At 42.2% G+C, this 19,660-nt stretch overlaps 1 protein-coding gene across 1 annotated transcript; it reads right to left on the reverse strand.

Annotated features, from left to right (window-relative positions):
- Positions 1 to 2,018: 2,018 nt before the first annotated feature.
- On the reverse strand, positions 2,019 to 18,471 carry LOC311358251 (MORC family CW-type zinc finger protein 3-like; the record flags this gene model as incomplete). Its single annotated transcript, XM_084478252.1, has 13 exons — positions 2,019 to 2,559; positions 3,374 to 3,448; positions 3,881 to 4,009; positions 4,319 to 4,426; positions 7,571 to 7,671; positions 8,353 to 8,472; positions 8,914 to 9,042; positions 9,442 to 9,559; positions 12,477 to 12,623; positions 13,048 to 13,266; positions 13,402 to 13,531; positions 14,506 to 14,578; positions 18,430 to 18,471. The coding sequence occupies 13 exons, from the start codon at positions 18,469 to 18,471 to the stop codon at positions 2,019 to 2,021; spliced, it is 1,932 nt and encodes a 643-aa protein (XP_084334378.1).
- Positions 18,472 to 19,660: the final 1,189 nt, after the last annotated feature.

Here is a 19,660-nt window from a genome sequence, read left to right on the forward strand (position 1 = left end):
ACGGCGTTCGCGACCCCGGAGGGCCTGTTCCAGTACACCGTTCTCCCCTTCGTAGTCCATGGAGCCCCGGCGACCTTCCAACGCATGATGGACCAGATCCTGCGGCCGCACCGGGCCTACGCCGCCGCCTACATAGATGACATCATCATCCACAGCGACAGCTGGGATGTCCACATCCGACAGCTGAGGGCCGTACTGGGCGAGCTACGGAAGGCGGGGCTCACCGCCAATCCGGCCAAATGCCGCCTCGGGTTGGAGGAGACGGCCTACCTGGGCTATCAGGTGGGTCGGGGAAACGTCAGGCCCCAGGAGAGCAAGGTGGCTGCCATCAGGGACTGGCCCCGACCGACCTCCAAAAAACAGGTAGTGTCGTTCTTAGGGCTGGTCGGGTACTATCAGCGGTTTATACCCGGTTTCGCCACCCTGGCCAGTCCTATGAACGACCTGACCCGAAAGACATTGCCAGACCGGATCCGGTGGACGGAGGCGGCCGAGAAGGCCTTCGAGTCGCTCCGGGGAGCCTTGTGCTCCGAACCGGTGCTCATAACCCCAGACTTTACTTCTCCCCTCATAGTGCACACCGACGCCTCGGAGGTGGGGCTGGGGGGAGTCCTATCCCAGGTCCGGGCTGGAGAGGAGCACCCTGTCACGTATATCAGCCGGAAGCTCCTGCCCAATGAGAGGAATTACTCGACCGTGGAGAAAGAGGCCCTGGCCATCAAATGGTCGCTGTCTAAACTCAGGTACTACCTCCTAGGTCGGGAGTTCACCTTGGTCACCGATCACGCCCCGCTGAAGTGGATGGCCGGCGCCAAGGACTCCAACGCCAGGGTAACGCGGTGGTTCCTGGCGCTCCAGGACTTCCGTTTCAAGGTGGACCACCGACCTGGCCGAGAACACGCGAACGCCGACGCCTTGTCACGCCGGGATGCCTGCCTGGGCTGGGTTCCCGGGGACCGGAGGCCTCAGCTAACGGGGAAGGGATGTGACAACCCGCTCCCCACCCGGGGGAACCGGGGGGTAGTGGTCGACGGGGTATACCGCCTTCACCCACCAGTCGGCAGCAGAGCGTGCGTCGGCACCCGGCGCAATCACCGGGATGCAACGCACCTGGCCGGAGGGGGGAAGAGTCGGCATAAAAGACAAGCATGGACACACACCGGGGGGAACAAGAAGGACCAGCAAAGAGCCAATAGATATCGGAGAGTCTCACGGAGGCCACAGTTGTTCTAGTATTTGCTTTGCATTGCCTTGTACCCATTGAGCCGAATAAACGCCAGCTTCGGCTCACCCTGGAATCTGAGTGTGGGGCATTCCGTGTGTGTGTGAGTACCATTCGTGAACCGGGCTGCCACAACGTCCATTTGTTTCTGCTGAAATTTGGGCCGTCGTCCATGCTTCGACTCCTTCTTCTTCCGACTCGTCCATGATCTTGGTGCTCCACGGCGGTGGTGGCTTTTCCCTCCTCCAACTGCTTCACCTAATGGGGAATGACAAGGTGTTTTATGTTCTGACAACTAACAATGTGTTGAGTTTATTTGTGTAAAACTCTGACGGCCGCAAGGCCTTGCCTATTCTGTCTCCCAATTAGGACTGTCGTGCCTGGCTCCCAATTAGGACTGATGAGGAAGGGCGGGTCGCCTTGTTTGTGGCCTATATGGTGCGGCCGGTTCCAGCAGTCCACCCCTCCCTTTTTTTGGAAATTCCACATGCTTGCGGCGATGCGCCTGCTATTGTTTGATCCTTCTCTTTGTGGTTTACAAAATAAACCTTGACTATTGTTAAATTGTATCATGCCTCCGTCCTCCCTCATTGTCTGGTTACCCTAAGCCATGACAAACTCTATCACTGTTGTGGTCTCAAAGGGCTTCAAATACCTTCCTGCAATCATTCTTCACCAAAAATGTATACACAATTTCATTGCAACAAAATTATTCCCTCAACTCAATTCAAGTATTTTACTGTCAAGTACACTAAGCTGGGCACTGAAAAGCTTAAAAATCAACTAATAATTCAAACTAGCATACCTTTAAGTGCAGTTTCTCCAGCTCTTTACTGCTTGGGTCCAACCTACACGGCAAGTCTTCTTTTTCTCTGCTCAGCTTCTCTGCCTTCTCTCTGGCTGTCTGACAGTCTGCACACTGCTTCTTGACCTCTAGTTGTGCTTGGAGTTCCTTAATCTTCTCTTCGAAGGAGTCTCTCTCATTGGACACAGACTGCAGGAGCTCCACGAGCTGGTCTTGCTCTTCCTGGGCCTGGGTGATGCTAAGCATTCCCTCCTCCATCTCTTGAGCTCCATCGTTAGCCGCTGTGCTGCTGTTCATCTCCTCCTCATTCATCTCCTCCTCATCCGTCACCTGTGGTCCTTGCACCTGGGTGCTTGTGTAGCTGTCTACATAATTTTCTGTAGGTTCATCCAAGAATGACTTATGTGGGCTGGTGCAGGCCACGTAAGCGGAATCCATCGGGTCACTCTCTGTCCTCACTCCGACCGGGTGGAGGGTGGGCTTCTGTCTTTTGGATTGATTTTCTGGAGTCATAGGCTGCAGCCTCTTCGTCCTGGATTTCACCAAACAAAAATTAAGATTTTCCAAGACAATAAGGTGAAAAACATGTGGGGGTTAAAGGGGGTTAACAGTCCTACCTTGAGGGGTTTTTTGACGGCGAGAATACACGTGTTACTACCGGATAACTGCTGCTAGTGGACACACCAGATGCTAGAGAAAAAGTTATATGAAATATTAAACCATCTCGTAAACAAAACAAAGACAGACAGAAAGTGAAGAAAACTGGAGGTAAAAATAAAGTATGTACCACTCAGATAATATAAAAACACTTTTTACCAGAAGGGCCCTCTTTTGGTGTCCATGGTTTTTTTGAGGTGGAGGTCTTGTTGTCATGATCAAAAGTTAGTTTTTGTATTATCGTAGAAACACAATTTACATGTGATATAATTCAATATGTAATCACTACATGAATTATAATTTATATCTGTAATCTGTAAAAGTCAGTTAGAACTAGAAACGACTCCGTGCACACCACACCAACGCTCTCATCATCATTATTATAATAATGGTACAAATATAATCAATATTTTAATTGCCATTTATTGTTAAAACAATAGTACATACAGTATAATATGATTTATATCTGACATTTTCTTAACCTTTTTGAATTCTTTCATCTTGTCTTGTTTCTTTTTGTCCTCCTCCCTGTAAACATAAACAATACAATTGTCAGAAACGCCAATGTCAGTAAATGTACAGTTTTCAGTATGTGACTAAAATACCACATACAGGTGACCTGTACTATTATATAGGTTGAGTGTGTTTGCCAGGCTAAGTGAAGAAGTAATGCTAAAAATGGAGCCTACTGTATCTTATAGGTCTTAGGGTTTGCTTGCTGCTCAGAATCAGAGTCCTCTGGCTCTTCCATCGTATGACAGCTCCTGAATGAGAGGAGATGTGAATGTATAACAATATAAATGCTATAACGATGATTGTATCCCCTACAGCAAATTATTTAAATCTGGATTAATTATTCAATATGCTAATAGTAATCCAGGAACAATAAAGATGTATTTTAACATAAATTGTTGATTCCCAAATTAGATGAAAAGTGCAAAAGTTGACTTGCATTTATTGTGGTTGATGCATATGGATTCAAACTACACCATTCATTTCAAGATTCACGTTGCTGAAAATATCCCATCTATGCTCATCTAGTATTTCAATAGATGCTTTTATCCAGAGCGACTTACAGTTAATTAGTATAGATTGGCATTAAGGCACCTTGATGCCCAAAGACCTCTTGGTCAAGTCAGCCTACATGCAGTGTGTTGACATCGGAGATCAAACCCAGAACCTTTCAGCTATCTTACCTGAACTGAGGGTCGGGGTTCATGTAGCAGAACCACTCTTCAGGAAGTTTATCCGTGTTAATTCCATCCGGGAGCCTCCGCCACTGCTGACACCCATCACACTGGGCCCAGTTCTGATCTGGGCATTTTCTATAGAACACAGGAACACAGAACCACTCCAATTATCCAATGTGTCATAAATATTTGGCCTTTTAAGCCCTTTGAGACTGTAATAGTGATTAAGGGCTACACAAATAAAATGAATTGAATTGAACGTCCAGTGACAGTAGACAACGTTGGGATGCTTAACTTGACAAAACCACAAGTATCACAGTATGAGGCGGCAGTGAATGAATACAGCTCAAACAGTTCAAATGAGATACATCTAGCTGCAGCCATTGAAGATCATACAGGTAATTCTGACTGTATGATGTGATATGTGATCTGATTGTGACTTACTCTTCTTCCTCAATGGGTACATTGTTGCTGCGGTTGCTGTTCTGTCTCTTGTACCGAATTTCTTTACAGTATTCATGCAACTTCTCCCTCACATTTCTGATAACGTTCCTGAAACACAAACAAAGAAAATGTCAGACTTGTGTCTTGATAAGAGGAACAGTATAGTGGTTCGGGTTGATCAGAGGTTCTGGGCTCAAACCCCAATATCAACAGTCAGACGCAAGACACATGCCATCCAGCTGTATGATAGGATAGATAGCTTTCTGAAGAAAATCAGAAGGTAGAGGGATCGAGTCAGTGAGGGCACTTTTTCCATGTTTCCATCTGTGGAAGAATTAAATGAATCTGCGGTGCTGTCCCCACAACTGACACACAATTATGGCACATTTGTAGGCACTTGGTGACTTCGGGAAAATACTTCTCTGAGGCCGAGTTGTGGCGTAAATATAAGACCTGGATACAGTTCCCACTCCTAGGATAGATCAGCTCTGTGCCACTCACCAGGGTCAGGGCTCTCACTAGAAATATTTGATCCATGCACAAATCACCTTTTTACATGGCTACATAGGCCTAAATGAGAATGTTATGCACATGTGTTTGTGTTCCTTCTGTCTTACACTGATATTAAGCGGATGTAAGTCTGCCTGTTTAAGTTAAGTTGAGCTGAGGCCTTTTCAGGAATTGAGCCGTCAATTTTGAATATCGCTGAATAGATTTGTGGTATTTCTCTCGTTAAAGTAAGGGAGAATTGTGACAACTGAAAGGGAGAAAAAAAATCTATAATAATCAGTCAATTGACAACGAGTTGTTTAAAGCAACCCTATTACATTATCTGTAATAGGGTTGCTTTAAACAACTCAGACTTGGACATGGGAGTGTGTGCAAACATTACTGACAATTAGGCCACGTTCCAAATATAAGATTAATATCAGGCCTAAATTTGGGGTGGGGCGTTGGCAGTGTTGTGCCTGAACGCGTTCATTGAACGATAGTTCATGAACTCGTTCATATTTTGGGCGAATGTGAACTGAATGTACTGTATTACTGCCTGATGAACGTTACTGTGAACGTGTTCATTCTAGTGTCTGTGAACAGCACACTCTCTAAGTTTAACTTTGTTCAATAGGGTGCCAGATTTCTAGAGCCTTCCAGGCGAAAATCCAGCTAAAACACACCGTAAACAGGCCTTAAAGGACAATTACGGTATTTTGAACATTGAGCCCCCTTTCTGGGTTGTCTAGGATTGTCTAGGTTGTCTAGGAGTGGTTGACACTGAATGTTGATGATTGGTCCTGTCTCGGGTATTTGGCTCATTCCGAATCGCCCCTGCCTGCTTCAGAATGGCTGGCTACGTGTATGCACAAACCTGTCCTTAAAACAACCCTAAATGTTCGTTTTCAGAAATGTGCAACTCACCGAGTGGTTAATGGTGTTCGTTGATGTTCCAAATCAAGTATCATAGCGAAATACCGTTTCTGTCATGATTTATTGCAAATTTATTGCATTTTGTAAATCCCATTGATTTCTGTTGGAAGACTCACGACAGAAACTGTATTTCGCTACGATACTTGATACAACCACTCTATTTCATCCTAGACAAACCGGAAAGGGGGCTCAATGTTCAAAATACCGGAATTGTCCTTAAATATGTAGCGGAAAAAACACCCAATCTGGCAACACCAGCCACCAGTGTCGCACCGTCGCATGCGTCTTCAAAACAAAAAGCAGCATGTAGGCGTCAAAGCAGCAAGGAGTTATTTATGTGAACTGTAACCAGTGACAGATATTCATTCAGTTAAGGTATTTTCACTAACTAAAGTAGAAGCACTGTCCATGGCCTTGGACTCTGACTGACTCTTTTAAGTTATTGTTTTTTTAACTTATTAATTTAGCAAACAAGCCAAACCTCAGCCTGGTTCCTACCTCAGTTTGTGTTAGTAGAATTGTCTTGAGGGTTTTACTATTATTTTGTTGAACATGCCTGGTATAGGATTCCAGTATTCCTTTTTAGTATGTACTGAAATGGAATTTGGACAATTATTATTGCACCTTAAGGACTACTGTCCTGTTTTTCTTATAATAATTCCTCAAAAAAGACCATTCAAGCAGCAAGTTTTTTCCTCATGTTTTTGAGAATATACTGTGGGGGTGAAAGCTGCAGCTGCTACTAGTGTGGACTGAATGGACAGCAACAAAGCGTTAAAGCAGCAATGGGGAAAGGCTGTCCCCTCAATGCTAACGTTCACCCTGGTTGGATAAGGATTCAAAATTGGACATGAAGATGAAATCTGACGCATAGTTTCAGTGTTAAAACTGATCAAATAATTGCTGTCTGTGGTTCTATATGGGCTGTGGCAATAATTTTGAAAAATAATAGTTTGCAGCAACATATATAAAAAAAAACTATGAACTAGTTAATTTTTGGAACTGTGAACTTAGTTAAAAAATTTGAACTGAACTTTGAACTAGTTCATGTAGAAAGTGAACTTTCCCAACACTGGGCATTGGGGTCCGTGCGCAGGGCCTCTCTCAGCCTAGGGCTGAAAAAGTTTGATGAGCCCTGGTCTACATGTTGGCACTCTTGAGACAGATTCTAACCTTTTCCAGCTAAGGACATCTGAATTCACTGCTTTTCACTTTGTAAAAGAATGTCTGCTGGATGAAAAAATAGTAACAATAAGTATTATACTCAGGGGTGCACATAACTTTTTAGTGAGTAACTCAGGTCAGTACCAGGAGATGGTGTTTGGTATGCACCGCACACAGCATGAGCGCACTTTTCAGTGCGCTTATTTGTTTTGAGCCACGGCACATCTTGGAGCCACTTTAACGAAAAAATAATTTAAAATTATTCTGCTCCGTTTGCCTTTTCTTTGCAGATGGCGACAATTCTTTTAAATTTCCCGTTAGTTACGCAAAAACGTTAGTAGTAGTGACATTAGTGAAGTGACGTTATGCATCCCTGATTATGTGCATGGATGCGTACATGCGTACCAGTTATATGCACCCCTGATTATACTAATCTGTACTGATTGAAATAATTTAAAATGTTTCAGTTGCAAATGTGCATTACTGTTTGTGTACAACTAAATTCTGATTAAAAAGATAAAGCAAAATAAGCAGGCAGGGAAAAAATAAGGCTGGGCTGATGGTTTAAAACTAGCCACAACCGAAATACAGTATGATAACTGTCAAATATGAATTAATGACTGTGAAATTATGATTTCATCCCCATTACACTACAGGCCATACCTGAACTTGTCGGTGTTGTCAAAGTCCTGTTTGTTGTGAGTCGGTTCAAGAAAATTACATTCAATCACACCAATGACTCCAATGCCTAGAGTGTTGTTAGCCTGTTAGGAGCACATGAACAAAAGTTTAACACAACAAACACCAAAGTAGGGCTGCATGATATATAGTTTTTGTATCAAAATCGCGATGCGCATGTGCGATATTCGTACAGCTAAAAAATAAAAAAATAAAAAATATTTTTTAATAACAATGACTTATCTACAAGAGAAATATGTCTGATATAACATAATATAAGGGTTCTTGGATACACCGAGTTTGTTGCTAGGGGAGAGACATGCAGGCTCTGCATGCACAGCGAACCCCCAATCACTGATCATGTTCAGTTTATGATCTGATCAGTTTATGATCAGACAACCAAAGCAGTCAGAGAACAAAACTTAAAAATCAGCCAGCAAATTAATTCCCAAGAGAACAACAACGTCAGTTGTATGGAGTTATTTTGGTTACAGAAAAGACAATGTTGACCAAAAACAGGTACTTTGTCGAGAGTGCCTTGCAACTTTTGCCTCAACAAAAAGGCAACACAACAAATTTATTTTCCCATTTAATTCGCCACCATAATGCTCTGTATAACAAGTGTATAACGTTACATCGCAATACGTATTACAGAAAGACAAAATATTGCAACACATTTTTTTTTCCAATATCGTGCACCAAACTATGAATAATAAGAACTAATAAAAAGTCACATTTTAAAATATCACACAGAAGCAAACACTCACGTTTAGCTGACATCCGACACGATGATACGCCTTGATGAGTCGGTTCTTGTGGTACATCATGAGGCCATATTGGTCCTTGCTCTTCGTGTTGTACCCAAAGGTGATGGGGATTTTTTGTTTCTCGAACAGAACTTAAGGATCATTCTGGACCTGGAAGTCTGATGCATTTCATGCATAAATAAACCACACACACACACACCAAGAAGACTGTTGTGACGATCTGTCTCTCTGATGCATGTTGTAATGTTTGGTGACACGGTGGCTCAGTGGTTAGCACTGGTACCTCACAGCCAGAACCTGGGTTCCATCAGGAGGTTTTTCCACAGTTTAACCTGGATGCTCTGGTTTCCCCCACTCCATAACACATAACCACAGAACACTAGCTCATGGTCTTCCTATAACCAAGGCAAGCTGAAAACTGGAGTTGGTTCCCAGATGCTACACAGCCCACTGCTCCTGGGTTAAATGCGAAGAATGAATCAAGTAAGACCACTGTTACTGGGATAAATTATTTCTTCTTCTGCAAGAAGAAGCTGGAACGGTTATGGACATAAAGGATACCACAAAAGAAGGCTTGTAGATGTCTTTTGCGATGTGGGCCAGGCTCTTAGAGATGAGCTGAGTCTTCACCTTCTGTCCTCGAATGTAGATCTTCATAGAAGGCTTCATGTAGAGGACGCTGCAGTATGCCTACGTTTAGTATAGATACAAAAACTCAATACAACCTTTCATAGATACAAGTATGCATATCAATTATACAAAAAAATGAAAATATGAAAATAGTAATTGTCTTCATCGCTAAATACGTTTTATTCATTCAGTATTTACAAAGTGCTTAAGTAAATAGCATTTTACAATGCACACATCGTGTTTTCTCTTTAATCCCTATGTCTGAAAGTTTCGAAATGTTAACATTTACATTAACATAATTAAACCAAAGTGTTTAACTGTGGTCTCAAACATACAGTCATCTTAATATCTTCATAAATTAATGTTGCATCATGAACGTCTGTTCTGTATTCGGTATGTGGAATTTCCCCCAGAGCTACAGGGTGTTGTGTGCGGTCAGCTGAGGTCGCTACTACTTACACGCAACGAGAATTTACTCTCAGGGACTGACGAGTCTGAAGAGTCCAAGTCCTCAGAGGGGATACGGATATCATAGCGGTCTGTGGTGAAATCAATCTCCAGATTCTTTGCCACCGTCCTATAATGAAAATATGAATAAATAAAGATTGCAGATACAAATACATGAACCAAGGTTAAATGTCTTTGCAATAGTGTTTATATAGTTTTGTATAAATATGCATGAATATTAGACATTAACAAAACAATCTGGATTTGAACCAGGGACTTCCTGCACATCTACCGTGTGCTCTACCACTGTAGAGCACCAAGTCTGTTTTGTGTGTGGACGTTTGGCAGAGTTGTGGTCACTGCATTAATTCAAAACGGTCTGACCACATGGGTTGCAGCGAGAAAGTTGTGAGGAGGCTACATGATCCACCTCACTGGTTAACCGTGCAAAGCTGTGTCTGGTTAGCCCTAATTGGGCTGTACCAAGTCATCAAACCATCCACGAGTGAGTGGAGCAACCCAATTGTCTTGGTTATGAAGAAAGATCGGCGGCATCCATTTCTGCATTGTCTTTCGGAGGATAAATGCTCAGTCAGAGTTGGATCATTATCCAATGCCTAGGCTAGATGACCTTATTGAAACGGAAGGCCCGGCTAAGTTCATCACCACACTTGATATATGCAAAGGGTAGGAAGCATCAGGCAGACCTAACAATGAACCCCAAATAATGTGCCGTAGCCCAGCAACAGACAAAATACCTGGGCTACGTTTTGGGAGTTCTCCGACCAGTGCAACATAAAATCTATTTTGGGCCTGGTGGGTTTCTACAGACAATTCTTCCAAAACTTTTCTGCACGAGCCGCCCCTTTAGTAGATCAGACGCACAAGTCAAAATCCAAGCACGCATGGGGACAAGAGCAGGAGAAGGCCTTCCAGGATATAACGGAGGCACTCGGCAAGGATCCCGCTCTCCAGAGTCCAGATTTTAGCCAACCATTCACCCTCCAAAGAGGTGATCCTGGAAAGGGCATTGGAGGCATGCTACTGCAAGGAGAATGAGAGAACCGGCGACCTGTGGCCTACATCAGCAGGAAACTTCCATAGTGAAACACATTACTCTTCGTCTAGCAGTTAAGTGGGCTATTGACAGTTTCAAAGTTTTACGACTTGCTGGGGCCTAAGTTCAACCTGGAGACAGAGTGCTCCAGTGGCTGTAAACTATGAAAGATAGCAACTCCTTCATCACAAGATGGTTCCTCTTGCTGAGAGACGATGGTCCACCTAACTGGTTAACCATGCAGAAGTGTGCCTGGGTAGATCTCATTGGGCTGTACCAAGTGGAGCTGAATGGAGAGGGTTTCTGGCTGGGATCCTGTACAATTAAGTTGCTTCTGAATGTCTATAGGTCAATTATTGAATGCAACTGTATAATGTAAACATGATGTATTAGCAATGTAATGATGGGACCAATAGATATGTTGAGCTTAGGAGAAGTACATTCTGAATACTTTAAGGCACCCCTTAATGATTAGGCATGGTGCAGGTCAATTTGTACTTAGGGAGAGAGGCGGTTGGCAGGGGGAAAAACTGCTGGTTAATTTTCCCCTGAATGGTTAAAGTGGTTGCCATTAAATCCTGCCCTTGGTGGGCTTATTCCTTGAACATTGTTCTGGTTTTGTGTACACTCCATATCTATATCAGCTGCTTGCTACCATCCTACGCTAGGGCCTTACAGCATACTCTATAATCATGAAGAATGCTGCATGGCTTCAAAGTTTTATTCACTTTGCTCTTTCCTAGTGGAAAAGGCAGCCTCAGACTAATGAATTTGTCAGTAAAACATAATCCTTACAAAATCTTTCGGGTTCCTACCGATGTCGTAGGACCCCTGAATAGTTAAAATGATTCATACTAACAATTATTAATTCAGCCTATCTTACTGAGTAGGGCTGGCCACTGAATACCCGAAACGATTTGATTCCGATTTGATTCAATATCGGTTTGGTTAGGGATATTTCAGTTGTAATACCAATTTTGATTGGATATGAAATAGATTATCATAGAACTAATGCTGTAAATTGTACAAGGAACCCTCTAACCTGGAAATCCAGACCCACATCTAGAAAGCTGTAGGGTCTGGCAACGAGTAATGAAAATGACTCAACTCGAGGGGCGGCACCAAGCATGCATTTGAAAATATCACTGCCTGCAATTGGATAACACTACGACCAATCAGAAGAATACAAGGGGTGACATATCCAGACCAGCGGAGCTAACCAATATATATATCATCATATATCAATATAATACCGTTTTTTGGCCTGTCAATATCAGATACACCGATGTGATTGGTTAATGTTCTGGGCCAGGTGAACCGGGGAGTATATTGCTCAGAGCGACTGGTTGAGCAAATTCAAATTGTGCTCTCGCGAGAACTCGGATTTCCAGGGTACTAACCTGGTGCATTATTAAAAATATTAATGTTTACATTAAAAATCAGTTGGAAGCACCAGAGACGTCAGAGAACTCAACGCCGTCGTCTATGGGTTCATAATATCATCTGGTACGCACACAGCTTTTGGCAGTGATATTATAAATTATATTATATAGATATTATAATATTATAATTATAATATTATAGAGCTCAGGGAGTCCGCAAACGGCAACAATCACTTTCTCCTTCGTTGCAGTTCAACCTGGACTTCAGGGAGTGAACGCTGATACTGTTGTCACGACATGCTGTCACGACAAAGCGTCAAGCAAAATTCACGGGAGATTCAGCAAAGTATTTGCGTGAGCAAAATCACGCAGAATCCGCGTCAACCAGGTTGTTCGCACTGCACCATTAATCAATTTGTGTCTTTGCCTCCCTTTGTATTACAGAACTCAAGGTCTATTTTAGCCGCAAACATTCTAAAACATTATTTTGTGTCCGTCCTGACCATAGGCTGTTTAATGTCCTGACACGGCCGTGTTCTGTGGGCTTAAAGCGTTAATGTGAATCTGTCCTCCAGAGAAGCCTAGTAACCATGGGGATAAACCCAGACCTGCGGAGGTTCCAGATGATGATCCGGGTCCCCGTGCTGGAGCAGGAGGACTCGATAGCTTGGAGCTCAGTGAGCAGCTCTTCCTCAGTGTTGAAGGGTGAGTGGTCCAGGATGTCCCTCAGACTGGCCAGGTGCTCCTCCATCACACTGAGTAGTCACTCGGGTCAAGGAAGTTCTTATTAGGCTTGGTGGATATAACCGATATTCTCCTCACCTTGGACCGAGCAGACCCCTTTAACATCGGTGTCATAGCAGGGGAAACCAGATCCAAGTTTAACTATTATTACATTATGAACCATTTCTCATGTTGGAAAGCCTGTGCAAGGTTAGGTCTAGCTGCTTCTGTAGCTTTGTCTATACTGAGGCAAAAGGATATTATATATGCAGCATATGGAACCAAAATAATGATTTAGTCTTAAACCCACCCCTCCCACAATTTAATCCAAAATAAAAAGAAATAATATCCCCTAGAAGGCCCTAGCCAAGGAACTAAATATGGATTGATTAACATATCCACAGGAACCCCCAGGAACACAGTGGAGACCCATTTGACATGCTCAAAAGGATATACTCTTTTTCTTCCCGTTTCTTAATGCTTATGATGGGCACAGTGATCTGCTTGGCTCTGACTCTCTCCAGGTAAGTCTGTGACAGCATGCCAACACACAGGTCATTCTTTGATTTGGATAAAACGATGGCATCCTTGCCCAGACGCATTGAGCCAGACTTGAAACCATTGCCATACATTCCAATGGTATTTTTGCTGGTTTTTTTGTCACTGTATCCAAAGCTGTAAGGGAAAAGTGGAAAAATGTTTTTGCATTAACCACTTAAATCACGACACAGTCAAGAGTAAACAGAATTCCCTGATTTTGTGATATTTTAAATAATCATCAATATTGTAAATACTCTATCTAACTATCACCTAAGCATCTGATGCATCATGTCATAGCTGAGTCCGTTTCCGTTGTCCATGAAGGTGAGACACTCCATGTCTTTGATCTGGGTCTTATCGATCCATATCTGTTTGGCATTGGCATCATCGTATGCATTGTCTACGGGAAGGATTAAGGAAAATATTATGAAAAACGCTTCAAATCAAGTCCATACAAACATTAAACTGCTGCTATATTGTAATTAGGTGAATACATAAAAAAAAAAAAAATACTGCATTTGTGAAGGTCTTTGGTAAAACAATCTTCTGTCAGATGTCAAGTGAATTGCCAGTCCTAGGTGACTTAAAGCACACTTATACATAGGAAAAAAAATCATATTGCGATATTTTGTCTTTCTGGATAATTATTGAGAAATAATTTATCTTTCTAAAATGATTGGGGTGATTTTGTGGCGGAGTGCATCTGCATAGAACCCCTCTCGTATGGTGCAACACAACAGTAGTTTTTTTGCTTTGGCTTTGCATGGCATTTAGATTTGGCTTTGCACTCATTATACAGAGCTTTGTGGTGGCGAATGAAATGGGAAATTCAATTAGTTGTTTTGCCTTTTGTTGCTTTGTAAGGCACTTTCGACAAAGTACCTGTTCTTGGTCTGTTTTTGTTTTTTTCTGTACCACTATTGTTGTACGTCATGGCACTTAATGTACGCACTTACTGTATGTTGTATTTATTCATAGTACTTAATTGTGTAGCATCTGCATTAGCTAGCTATCCATGCTGTTGCTGTATATGGGGAATGGGTTGGCCTAGAGATGGTTAGGTTTTGCACTCGGTTATTTGAACTTTACTGTACCGACAGCAATATATTGTTTCACTTCTTATGACAAATGTATTTATTGTAAGTCGCTTTGGATAAAAGCCGCTAAATGCCCTAAATGTAAATGTAAATGTACAAGGTTTTATTATTATTTATTTTTTTTCGCACATCCAGCGATACGAATATTGCACATGCGTGTATCGGTATTTCGATACCAAAATGATACATCGTGCCTTCATCGTGCCTATATCGTCCCTTCTACAAACCAGAAACTCATACTGATTTATGCTGCCAAGAAAGTTAAAGGAAGACTCACCTATGAGTTCAGCAATAGCACTGAAGGGCCCAGTGTGGCTGGTAGAGTTGGTGTGGAGATACTTTGGACAAAGCTGAAAGAGGAACGCCCATCAGGATTACAAAACTATACATTTTTGTAAATGTTCTGGTGATTTTATGAATTGTTTTGTGTAGTCAACTCATCTTATAGTTAGCAAGTTAACATTATGATACTTGGGGCTATTTCATTAGAAGGAAATTAAAAAATGATTGAACGTATGCTCTCTCTTTAGATCACACGCTGTTTATCTACACTTGTGTACTCTTCATTGTGATTTAATCAATATTGTTTCATCATCATATCTACGAATATAGCTGACAGAAGGCTGGACAGCAGCTCTCTAGGTACCAATTGGGTTTAGTTAATTCTGTAAATAATTGTTAGGTATTATACAACTTATCTCTGGAATGAGCTACTGTGAAATCTGAAACTTCAAATACTCATGCGCCACACATGCGACTTTCGATTATTCAATTAAAATCTAAAATCTGATAGCAGACAAACTCAAGTCTGGGTGAACGGGTGTTTCACTTCCTTTGGCTTCAGTTGTTTCAACCAATCCCTGGAGGCAGGGATCTGTAAGCGTGTAATCGTCTATTTTCAGGGAACATAAACTCTGCCAGCTCTAGTAAACTAAGTGCCAGTAAATGTTTCAAATGAACAGCATGTAGACTGCCCACTATAGAAATACACTTATTGAAATCCCCTCTGAAAGCTTCCTCCACTCCTTGCAAATGTGAGACAAGCGCGTCATCAGTTAAAGACACACCTTCAAGCGGGAAGCCCTAGATGGAGATACAAATACCAGCCAAGCCTGCATGTGTATGGAACAGGGCCAGCGTGGGCTTTGGCTGGTGGTTGTTATTGAGTGACTGCTGGCAACCACAGCAAGTGGGAGAGGACAGACAGCAACCAATAGAAGCACATGATCAATTTAACCGATTAAAAAGTTCAACTTTCGCCCATTTCTGGCAGGTCTGGTTTTTTCGGGTTTTTTAAACATTTTGCGTCACATTAGCGCCACAGTCGACGTTGTTCGACTAATTTGACCAAAGTCAAAGAAGAAGAAGACATGCACCTGTAAGTATTTAGCATCTTTATATAGTATTTGTATTTTTCAATATCGTATCCATCGTCAAGCTAATTAGCATATGTTTTGGGTTAGGGTAACCCTAACCATATATATATATATATATATAAATTTATTTTGTATTTTTTTGGATTAATTATTATGAATTATTTTATTGAAAAAATGTACATTGAAAAACATATATTTTTTAAATTAGATGAATTATTAAGAATTATTTTAATTAAATATAACAAGAAAATCTCTCTCTCTCTCTCTCTCTCTCTCTCTCTCTCTCTCTCTCTCTCTCTCTCTCGCTGAAGCGTTCAATGAATGTGACGCGCCGATGCATGGGTTCATGCAGTTTTGCTCAAGTTTTAAATGTCTCAGAGTAATTTGTCAGCTGTGATAAAATGCCTTTAATAAATTCCACCTTTATGTCATAAATATAACATGCCTTTGATTAGTATTTGTATGGTGCATCTAATCTAGGCCTATCGTATGTTCAATCAAATTGGCTTTGCCCGCCTGTTTTTTTCTGTGCCCACCCATGTGGACATTTCTGGCTACGCCACTGGGCAACATGCATAAGTTTAAAACGTAACATCTGGAACAATCATTGTTACGTTGATGCCCTTTAAAATGCACCAACACCACTTATATATTCACGTCTGTATCAAGAAAGAAAGACCCATCATCAACATGGCACCACAGAGGCAGATCAACTGCTGTGGCCCAGTGTAACAGACGAATGACCGTCCCGACTGAGCAATGGGATACAATGTGTATTATAGTGATGGGAATTATGGCTCTTTTTAGTGATCCGGATCATTTGGATCTGCTCACCAACAAGAGCCGGCTCTTTCGGTTCCAAACGGCACTTCATATTACCACTGTGATGGAAAAATTCATATGTTGCTACCTTTTAGTCATATAGGCTTTGTTTTCCAGTCTGTATATTGTCTTGCCATCCTGCTTTTCCCCAGAGTCGTCTATTTATTGACGTTTGTGCTTGGTTCAGCCACCTCACCAGTGAACGATGTCGTCAATGTGCTCAGCTGTCCTACCTTCCTCCTCAGAGTCAATCAAAATGTTAACCCTTGCGCTCTGGTCAGCTGTCCCACCTTCCTCAGTGGCATCTAAATCTGTTTCTCTGTTTTTATGTGTCTTTTAGCTAGGCACTGTCTTTCTTGGCCAGGGCTCATTTGTAAAAGAGACTACTGTCTCAATGTGAATACCCTGGTAAACCAAAGGATTAATAATAATATAAATGTAAACCCTTCTCTATGGGTAGCCGGCCTGCCTTCCTTCGAGTCAACCAATAATGTTAACCTTCATACTTGGGTAAACCGGTCGCAAGGGAGAAGACATCCTCTTAGGCACTCTTCTGCTTGATAAGAACACAGGCAACTCTGTGTCTTGGGTAAACATTACTGATCTGAAACGGTATAAATAATGTCAAACTGTATGTCTGGACTCACTCTGCTAGAGAGGAGTATAATGTATGCATGCATTAAACCTAGGTTAATTGTCTACAAGTATTGTGTGCTTTTTTTTATCTGTTAAAGGAAATTGCCACGACACCACTCATACCTTTTATAATTCTGCCAAATGTAGCCCGTTTTGAATGTAGCTCCCTCGTTCTCGTTGAAACGAATCGAGAATGCAGAGTTCTCAGCCGAGTTGGTCAGACTCAGCTCCTCCCTCGTTCTCATTCTCAAACGAATCACGATCGTAAAGTGGTGCAAACGGTCAATCAATCAACACAACATTAACTAAGTTTATTTTAGCTGAGGAGTGCTTAATGTTCGGAATCAGGATGTTGTTGCCCGACTGGCTCTCGTTACCTCGAGTCTTCACCGCTAAACACAGTCAGTGAAGTGAGCAAGTGAACTTGTTCAACAGCGACCCCTGGGTTCACACTTTATGATGGGTAACAGAATACGGTGTAACACCGGGCAAGAATAAAGGGGAACATTGTACTCTGATGCTTTTAACAAGCTGAACTGAATCTCATTAAAACGTGTTGTTTATCAACCACACAGGCCTGACATTTGACATTTGTTGCGTGTGCGTCACAGCGTGAGATTGATGCTCAAAGCGTGAGTGTCACGTCAGGTGCGTGAGAGTAGGCAACCCTGCAATACATCGGCTGCTATGGAGAAATGCAATGTTGCCCGCTACGTCCGTAACGTCCCGCTTTATTTTAATTTATGCGGTGATCATCGATAGATTTCCCTCCTGGGATGTCGTTAAGACAAGGGCGTCATTTTGCATAGGGACGGAGGGACATGTCCCGACCAACTTTTGGAAAGAAAGGATTGTCCCTGCCAATATTTTGATTTATTATTTAATATAACGGAAATGTATTTTACATAATGCATTTAATATATATTTTTTGCGAACTCATTCATAATAGGCTATTAGGCATAGATTTTTGCCGACGATCGCGTCGAACGATGACGTAGGAAGGTTCATGAACATTCGCGCTCATTCATTGAGCGTGAATGTTCTCCTCAACTCTCGTGAAGATGCACCATGCAGAAAGAGAGCTGGAAATACACTGCCTGACACGGTAAGATATTAGGCTGCGGCAGACTATGTCGACGTAAATGCACCAGTAAATGATAAAACCTCATATTAGTAGGCCTACATTGCCTTTGGTCTCAATACAGACATTTTTGCCCGTGTTTGTGCTTTGTAGATAGAAAATGCCACCGAAAAAGAAAAGAGACATGGGGGGGGGGGGACCGGGGGGTCCCTACCAAAGCTGAGACCAAACTTACGCCCTTAAGATAAGTATTGCCGTAATTCAACCAATTATATGTTAACCTTACCATACTCAGTGGGACCCCGCGTACCGTCTGTGCAGCTGCCATGTTCCCGGGAAACCGAAACGGACTGCGGAAGAATGTGCGGAAGAAATTAAAACCCGCCCAATGCAAACCATAACCCTACCATGTACCAGGGGCGTAGCCAGAAATTATAGTTAAGGTGTGCCTGTGAGATTTTGGGTGGCCTCAAGTTCACGGTGATTTACCGGAACGCTGTTAGAGTAGAAGCCAGGGTCAGGAGCGATCGATACGCGCTGCAATAACCGGGGCACTCAATTTGGCTCGGCAAACTTTTATCAAATGCAGTCCGAGGACCTCGGTTGGTTTTTCGAGACCATATATAGCCTACGGCGGGATCAATGAGCAAAATAAAAATAAATGACTATGTTAAAACAAGGGGTATGAATAGAGAACCACAGAGAAGCGATCAGACCCCAGATCAGAGACAACCACTTTCACTCAAACCATGGTCCATCACGAATCCTCTGGAGGCTGGATAGACCATGAGGGTACAAACGGTATAGAAAACACATCACAAGCATAAGCTTAATATCTGTATCAAATAACCCAAGTTAAAATGTCAGTTAAATCGCAACCCTCAATGGTGCAGTCAGACCCTCTAGCGACACACTGAAATGACCTGGCTGCAGAAACACACACACACACACACACACACACACACACACACACACACACACACACACACACACACACACACACACACACACACACACACACACACACACACACACACGTTACTCACAAACAAAACGAAGACATGAAAGGGAATGGGAGATGTAATGATACAAAACAGAGTTATGTAAAATATAATTAAATCGTACTATTAAAATGGGAATAACTCACTTGTGTGCAACCAACAAAACTACTGTAAAAAAACAACCTATACGGCACACACACACACACACACACACACACACACACACACACACACACACACACACACACACACACACACACACACACACACACACGTTACTCACAAACAAAACGAAGACATGAAAGGGAATGGGAGATGTAATGATACAAAACAGAGTTATGTAAAATATAATTAAATCGTACTATTAAAATGGGAATAACTCACTTGTGTGCAACCAACAAAACTACTGTATCTAAGGTAGCAATTTGCATATACTTTGGTTGGGTAAATTTCAATCCAACATTTTGAGTATTCAACAGCTATGAAATACTAAAATAAATTAGGTAAAGTTTACCT

Source organism: Micromesistius poutassou (genome assembly GCF_964030765.1).
Source record: "Micromesistius poutassou genome assembly, chromosome: 14".
Taxonomy (NCBI): domain Eukaryota; kingdom Metazoa; phylum Chordata; class Actinopteri; order Gadiformes; family Gadidae; genus Micromesistius; species Micromesistius poutassou.